This window comes from Limulus polyphemus, unplaced genomic scaffold (genome assembly GCF_000517525.1).
Source record: "Limulus polyphemus unplaced genomic scaffold, Limulus_polyphemus-2.1.2 Scaffold818, whole genome shotgun sequence".
Taxonomy (NCBI): domain Eukaryota; kingdom Metazoa; phylum Arthropoda; class Merostomata; order Xiphosura; family Limulidae; genus Limulus; species Limulus polyphemus.
Genome location: NW_013666428.1, coordinates 256,557 through 265,625, shown reverse-complemented (window position 1 = coordinate 265,625; position 9,069 = coordinate 256,557). Strand labels below are relative to the sequence as shown.

At 33.3% G+C, this 9,069-nt stretch overlaps 1 protein-coding gene across 1 annotated transcript in view; it reads left to right on the top strand.

Moving 5' to 3' along the window:
• Positions 1-1,330: 1,330 nt before the first annotated feature.
• The window catches only part of LOC106460700 (neprilysin-11-like), a 101,614-nt gene continuing 93,875 nt past the window's right edge, over positions 1,331-9,069 (top strand). The window contains exons 1-3 of the mRNA XM_022387475.1: positions 1,331-1,462; positions 2,233-2,335; positions 3,375-3,416. Coding sequence (XP_022243183.1) covers positions 1,457-1,462; positions 2,233-2,335; positions 3,375-3,416 — 151 coding nt within the window. The 5' untranslated portion in view covers positions 1,331-1,456. The remainder of the gene's footprint in view (positions 1,463-2,232; positions 2,336-3,374; positions 3,417-9,069) is intronic.

Genomic DNA, 9,069 nt, shown 5'->3' with positions numbered 1-9,069 from the left:
GGCGCTTATTTACAGTCTAAAACGTATTGTTAGGTCTCCGTTTGTTAATTAATTTTTTCGAAAATTCTTTCCAACTAAACTTCAGCGACAAAAACTGGTTTATTCTTTCTGAATATAACTTTACGATACACTTAATTTCAACATTCGCGCTAAAACAAACGCTATAACAACGAACGTTAACTTCAACAATACTCTCTGACTGCAGATCAAATACTCACTACCTACACATTGTTCCCGTCACGTTGTGCCCATCTTATATATACCAGACTACCCCCAATCTAGTAATCTCCCGATAATTCCCGAAGGTTCGAGAGAAGGAGTGGCGTGATACTAGTCACGTGACCTCGCTGACGCAACAATATTATTGAGAAGCAAACATTTGGAAATCGTTTATGTTTTGATGCATTAGTTTAAAATTTTGTGTACTGTCAATGTTTCGAACTATCCATATCGCAATAAACCCGTGAACTTTATTATCTCACGTATTATCTCGTTATTTCTAGTACATGTCTTGACTTATCATAATATCAAGGATTCTTCTTCTCTGTACTTATTATTTCTATGAGATTTTGATTTGTATATGTGAACAATGAATTTTGTTATGACAAAATGTGCACACTCGGCGCTTTACTTATTTGTTACACACTAGAGGGCACTAATGACAGAAAGAAGTTGAATATTAATTACTATAAGAGTAGAGGAACAGTAGAGGTTGAATCACGCTTTCCAAACACAAAAGTTAAATCTTAACTTTTGATAATTAATACTACAGTGTAATGAAAATAAATATATTTATACTTTATACATTGTTCTACATTCACGATTTACAAACATTAGTATACAAATATGCACTATTGCCGAAAATATCTGGTCATTTATACATGAAAGAATGGTGGGTAGATTTTTCAAGGACAGTTCCTTAACTTTTAATCGATCTGAACACATTAAGAACGTGTCATATATGATCGACACTTTATATAATACTTTTGTTGCACATTATACCAGTTGAAAAATAATTTATAATTGATACGAAAATAGCTTTAGTTGCTGTTGGATTAAATTAATATCTTTTAAGGTTTTCTTTTTCCTGTTTCTCATTTATTTATTTAGAGAACGTGGTAGATATCAATAAATATTTAAAATATAAGTGTTATGAGTATTACTCTAAGAGACAGTAAATGTGTAACGATGTCACTAATTTCGAACCTTGTATTTTTCTTATCTTATTTTTCATCCAGATGTAACTAGGCTTTGGTTGTAAAGTTCAATGATAACAAGTGATTTCGTATTCAATTCCTGATAAATTAGTTAGTTCTGCCGATAGGCCTTTTTTAACTAACAATCTTTTCGTAACATATAACACTGTCAAAAAAGGCTTAGCTAGCATTAACAAAGCAGTGTTTAAGTGGAGGAGACGGCATTGTTGTACCATTGATTTTAACATAAGCTCTTTAGTATGAAGGTAAGTTTTTGCTTTTTTATTGAAGTTACTCTCTAAGGTATAATCAGTTGAATAATGAAATGGGGACATTTTTTTAGGTGACTGAACACGCTAAAAACAAAACCCTTATAAAGCTTAACATCACTTTCTAACTAAGGAAATTTAATTAATATTCGAATACAACTGTATCTAAGATATTTACATTGTAATAGTATTTCCAGTTTTTTATTAACTGTAGAAGATAATTCACTTAGTTTTAGTTTTACTGGAAGCGTGTTTTTAGCGTGTTGTTGCGAGAAAAAACATTTTTGGGATATATTAAGGTTTGTTCTAAAAGGAGGGAATACATTGGGCATCCATTGTTGCATCCATTGGGCATCATCTGGCGTTCCAGTGGAAATAATCACTATTTCTTTACATTCTGCTCTACATTGCGACAATCTTTCCCACGAGAACGATTATGTGACACTATATCTGAATGATCTAGTTCCGTGAGTAAATTAGCGACTCCCTTAACTGATATTATATATTAAGACTTAACAGAAAATACGTTGAGAAATTTTGAAGATTTTAATAAAAATTAGGAAGGGGGAGGAGCAAACACATGATATGCTTGCATGCCACAGCAATATGTAAAAATAGACAGTTTAACAGATTGAATTTGTACTAGCAAGCAATTCGCTTGGTGTTGTTTATCCTTTTCATGATCTAATGTCAGTTATTTACAGTAAATTTTAATTCATTGTGTTAGATGTGGTGTTTAGCGATTCAGTCATGTTTTGTTTTCTTAGATCACTCGGAAATGGTTGATTCTCGCAACTTTAATAATAACATTTCTGGTTTGTGGTACAGTAGTCACCATCGTTCTAGTACTAACTTTTTGGAAAACTGCCGGTAAGCTTTCTATGTATGGAATGTTTGTTTCGTTAGTTTGTTAACTTACATCTAATATTATTAATGGTTTCAGTATTGATTAAGAAAACTGAGAATTATTGATATAGTATGGCTTTTTATTAGGTACGTATTAATAGTAATTTTATAACTAATTACACCCATTATGAGGTACAACTATAGCGTGCGGTCTACCGGGACTTTTACACTATGGCGTGCGGTCTACCGAGACTTTTACACTTAGTTAAATAGACAGGTCAAGCCAAGTCAGGTGGGGTCTTCAATGATCCCTCATGGGTAGGGGTAATAGGGTCCGGTGGGTCTCGGTAGGCTACGATACTGCGGCAGACCGCACGCTATAGTAGCGCCCATCATGATATATGCGTACTAATATAATCTTTAATGTCAGCTTAGTAATGTTTTCAAAGATGGCTTATTTACATAAACAAAGCCATTGCAACAAGTTTTGAATAGAGAGAAGAGGATGTTGACAAAATCACAAGGTACTTCACTGTTAATTTTCTAATATATGACGAACGTATTTGGAGTTATAGAGAGTAAATTCTACGGTTTAATCAAAAACAAAAACAACACTAAATTAAATCCATCATCATTACTTACTATTATAATAGACTAATCAATATTATGACTATATTTTAGAAAAAATCTCCAGCTTCGATTTTAATCAGGGATTGTCTTCTACAGATCTAATTACAATATAATAGAGAATTCATAATAAAGAAATCGGAATCTATACTAAATTTCCAACTCATGAAAAAAGAAAAGAAAAAAGAAACACCAGTTAAGATAGCTTTTCTGAGTAAAAGAAAAAATGTAATATAAAGGAACGAGTTCACAGCTGATCGATTTACCAAGAGTGTGTTTCATACGTTATTTCAGGTGTTATTGTAATTTCACCCATGTTTTAAATAAAAAAAAATATTTGAAATAATTTAAGATTGTACTGGTTTACTTTATATAATTATATTTGTAATATTCACAGAGAAAACAACAAAAAATATCCCAAACTCTTATTTTGCAGCGGAAAAAACAGTTTGCTTGACTGACGAGTGCAGGGAAGCTGGTAAGTGTATTTATGTGTATTTTGTTAGCATACCGGTGAAATTGTAGTTAGTGCAAGGTACGTTATTGAATGAATGAAAAAAAAATGTTTTTAAAAGATTATTCTCCCGGTATCGGTACTTTCTACGTTAGTAAGTACTCAAAAAACACTCCATTTCTCACTGATTTTTATCTCAAAATTGGTCCTTTTTGTTTCAGAAACGATGAATATTTTACTTAAAAAGAACTAATTTCTTAAAATAGGCTGATATTTAAAGAAAACACATTACTCCACGGTTGCAGTTCCATTTTCTCTTAGCTATCACTGTTTACACATATAACATATATGTTATCTTACAAATTTAAGCCTCCCACTGGCCCAGCGGTATGTCTGCAGACTTACAACGCTAGAATCCGGGTTTCGATACCCGTGGTGAGCAGAGCACAGATAGCCCATTGTGTAGATTTATGCTTAATTGTAAACAATATTGTTACAATTACAAACAATATACAAATTTAACTGCCCAAAGGATATGCATTTGAACATTCTCTGCTACAGAGAAACTGACTACTTATAGAAGTTCATTTCTGTTGGTAATCTGAGACTCAACAAACCTGGTTCATGCTTTCTTGTTAAATTAGAGTTTCATAGGGCTTGTTATTTAAAATTATTTTAGATGATGAAGAAAAAGAAACATTACAGTGATATTGCCTTTTTAACTGACTTCAAATAAGCTTCGATTAAAAACCAAATACGCGTCTAAACTTAAATATAAACAAAACGAACTGCCGATGACAACAGACTGGTTGTCGAAACATCATTTTAATTTCTTATTTGTTCTTAATTGCTTTAGATGGCTTGGTGGTTTGGGCGATCGACTCGCACTCTGCGTGTCGCGAGTTCAAACCCCTGTCTCCGAACATACTCGCCCTTTTAGCCGGGGGTGGGGCATTATAATGGCATGATGAATTCCATTATTCTTTGGTAAAAGAGTTGCCCCAGGGTTGGGGGTTGGTGGTGCCCTCTCTCACTGCTGAATTAGGGACGGCTACCTAGAGAGGAGACGGGCACCACCGTGTAAATCTGCCCAAGAATGGCCGATGACGCATAAGTGTCTAAGGTGCTCCAACGGTCGTTAGCGGCTTCTGGTAAGAAAAAGTTTTACATAAAGTTAACAATACAAGTGACTCGTATTATAACTTGAACTCCTGGGAACAAACATTAGACCTCACGATATTATTAAGTAATATCCGAGTAGTGTCAGGCCTAAGAATATTAAGTCAAAAATCGAACACTTATAAATAAAAACTTAAAAAACACAAAAAGCTGAAAAACGTAAAATGAAATTTGGCGTTGTGTGTGGGTTAAATAGATATCCTTTATCGGAAATCAGCTGGTTTTTTTTTTCTAATTTCGCAGTCTTTGCAAATGTTGGCAAAATATACATTCGTTTTTCTCGCAAAGTTTAGAACGCATGTGACTTGAGAATTGCCATTCCTAGGATTATTTTTAGCGAAACAACTGTACTTCATTTTATCAAAAACTGATTTATATTGTTAAGTCTCTGGTCGTTTGTTAATTTCCGGTATAAATTCTTCCCGAGAAACTTCAGCGATACAAGTCCTTTCTTAAATAAAACGAGTTTATTCTTTCTCAATACAACTTTGCAATACACAGAAGTTCCACGGTCACTTTAATTTAAACACACGCTATAATTTACAACGATTCACGCACTTTACTTACGGTCACTACCGCTCGCTTGGCTCAATTATCTCTCTCTATCTGCTATTATTTCTCCGCTTTATTCGCCGGGCTTATATACTAAAATAGAGGTCGCCTGGTAAAGACTAGTGTTGCCAGGACAATTCACGATCCTTCTAGAAACTCATCACGTGTTACCGACGTCATGTGACTTCCGCTGTCGTAACAATATTAATTGTATTTGGAAGAAAAACCCTTGCCATGACATTTAAAATATTGAAGGTAAATGATATCGTAAAGTATAAATATAGAGGACTGCCATTGCCTAATATCGGCTAGAGGGAGTTTGACGTGACTAAATGAATGTTTAGCTCAACGTCACGAATTTTATTGAAAATTTAGGAGACAACTTGAACGATGTAAAATACGATTTAAACTAGATTAGGGTAATCATAGTACCAAGAAACTTTTAGTAATACAAAAACTTAAACTCTTATCTGTTATCACAATACTTTCGTCAGCCTTGTTTATTTTTCCCTACTGTACATAATTAATCAGACCGTTTCATAATGATTCTTTGTACAACACCAGATAAGGCATGTTTGTCGAATTAATCGGCTACAAAATGAGGACATGGCTTGTACAAACTGCAAAGATATGTTATCACTTGACCCAGCTACGCCATAATAAACGAATCTGAGCTTTCATTCAAACTGCTCACTTAATTCTGTCGAAACACAAGTAGGCCACATGGATTAATAATAAGGCAAACTTTATTCCATCAAACAAAGATGTGTCAGACGTGTAATTCTTTTTGACGGAATAGAGTAATTGCAAAAAGTATACAGCGCCATAAATTACGCGAATACTGCTGCCTCCTCAGTTGTCTTGTCAAATATTGCATTTATCATAGGTATAAAAGAAAACTGTAACATCATATGAAAATTATAATTTTTCAACACTGACGTAATTGTGAACGTGTTTGAAATTGTTTTGGCACACAGTTTCTACCTCATGTTATCGCTTTAGAAATATGACAATGGAAAACTCCAAAATTACAGACTTAAAAATGATATTTTTGCGAGACAAAACCTGATAAAATTCCATCTCAGAACGCAGGAAAACGTGGATTTTACTGTCTATGTTTCAAAATTTTCCAGTAGAAACATGTCTCTGGATCTCTTTGGCCTGGCATGGCCAGGTGGTTAAGGCACTCGACTCGCAATCTGAGGGGCGCGGGTTCGAATCCCTGTCACACCAAACATGCTCGCCCTTTCAGCCGTGGGGGTGTTATAATGTGACGGTCAATCCCACTATTCATTGGTAAACGAGTAGCCCAAGAGTTGGCGGTGGGTGGTGATGACTAGCTGCCTTCCCTCTAGTCTTACACTGCTAAATTAGGAACGGCTAGCGCAGATAGCCCTCGTGTAGCTTTGCGCGAAATTCAGAAACAAACAAACAAAGTCCTAGCGGCGACTACTTGCTACACTCGACGATTTGTCTTCTCAGGTACATGAATCAATTTACGGCCCTGCTTGTTTTAGGTTTTAATCATGATAATCAAGTATTATTATGAATGTCATAGAACAGTTTCAACTCTATTAGGCATTACAAGTATGTTGATTTGTTGTTAAGCACAAAGCTACACAATGGGCTATCTGTGCTCTTTGCCCACCGTGGGTATCGAAACTCAATTTTCAGCGTTATAAGCCTTCAAACTTACTGTTGAGCCACCGGAAGACAGCTGATTGTGTTCAACATAAAAATCCAATAAAAGAGTCAAATAAGGCTATTGTAAGCATTACTCAGAGGTTCTACTGGCATAACTCATTAAGGTACGCATTGAAATTTTCAAAAACATAAATTCTCAAATCAGGTTTGTCCTCAAACACACAACTCCAAAATAACTGCATGAAGCAGTGCTGCGTAGTAAGCCTACAAACTATAATTGCTATTTGATTCTGAGGCTAATAAACAAGTCTTAATAAAATAATACATATAAATATCGAGCAACTCAAAACTAGCCTAACCTTAATTCAAACTTGTACTTATCTTTTCATTGATTAAAACCGATTTAAATATAATATTTCCAGTTTTACTTTTGATTTATATCATGTTGACAATAGGTAGCGCCACACACATATATACCAAATTTTCAAATTAATTAATTTACACAATTTTTTTATGGTGCTCTTCCACACCACTGAAAAAACTTAACATAAAATGTAATAATCTCAGAAGGTCTAAGATTTATCTTGTAAGGTTGTAAAGAACCCCCTTGAAATGGTCAAACTAAATGATTGTAGCTATTATAGATCTAGCTATAGTAAAGTTACATGATGCACAAAGCTATCTTGGAATTAGAATACATTATATAAAGTTACAAGAAACATAAAACTACAAATAATTGTAAGTGTAGATGTTTGATAACTATAAGACTATAATGCAATGATTCCGTTTATAAAACGTTTGTTTTGAACAAGTTTCAAGAAGATCAATAATTGCTGTTTATAAGAGCTTCAGTATTCTATTATTATTATTAAGGTTTTCCAGTGAGAATGATATCCATACCTCTTGACTTCCAAATATTCGTGTAACTACATACTAAGAAATCTGACCCAATTATGAATCCTTTATTTCAGAATAATTTTGGTTTTATTACTAAAAGTATGGTTTACTTTTAAATTACTGTTTCATCTTAACTGTAATGTGTTTGAGATGTTTAAAAATATTCCTAGGTTACGCCAGTTCTTAAAAAATAATTATTGGAATTTGCATATTTGTAATCCTCTTTTAATAAGTTTTCATCTGCCAAGGTTTACTGGCAAATTTTGAAGATTCACTAAGCATAAGAACGCATGAAGAGATCTACATATTTATAAATATTTTTTTTATTACAAACGATCTATCGTATGTAAAAGTTTATTTGTAAATTTTGATGCACTGTTATGTATAAAGAGCACATTAAACATTTTTGTGGTGCAATTCGTTAAGATTTCTCAAATATCAGTTTTAACTTGTAAATTTTGAAAAAAAAAAACTTTACTAGGCCTGGGCGTTAAGATCCACAAATAAACTTTGGCACTAACATATTAATTTGCATAACATAATTTTTACAATTATCATCCTGAAAAGGACGGATTTTTGATGATAACATAATTATTTAAATTCATAAATAATGTACAATAATTTGACATACAAGGTTACTGTTTCACTTTATATTGTTACGTCTCCGTTTGTTAATTGATTTTCCGTAAACTTCGTTCCGACGAAACTTAAGCGACACAAGTCCTTTCTTAATAAAACTGGTTTATTCTTTCCGAATATAACTTTGCCTATACACTCAACTTCAACAATCGCGCTAAACAAACGCTATAACAACGAACGTGCTCAATAATACTTCTGACTGCAGATCAATTACTCACTTTCTACACACACGTTCCATTATTTTCCCGCGTCACGTTGTCACCCTCTTATATATACCAGACTACCCTATCTAGTAAATACTAGAGCATTCATGAAGGAACAAGATAGTTCTAGAAACTAGAGGGCGCCACACCAGTCACGTGACCTCGATGACGCAACAATATGTATATACATATGCGTATATATATACATACATACATATATACAGTAAACTTAAATATAGTAACAAAAACTGTACTACAGTACAATGAATGTGTACTAAATCATAAAAACACAATCGGCTGTAGAATATTAAAGTAACTGACTCCTTCAATATTTATAAAAACGAAACATTAGGTATGATAAAATCCTTTCAGGACTAATAATTGAAAAAGTAAGTAAAGTAAATTATTGACTATGCTATATTATTTATTATTTCAACTAATGGATAAATTAAAACAATATGTGTGATAAAAACTGACATACAAAATACACTATGCTATAACAGTTGTCTCGTTAAAATAATGGTTTTATTTTTAACGTTTTAGGACAAATAATCAATACGATG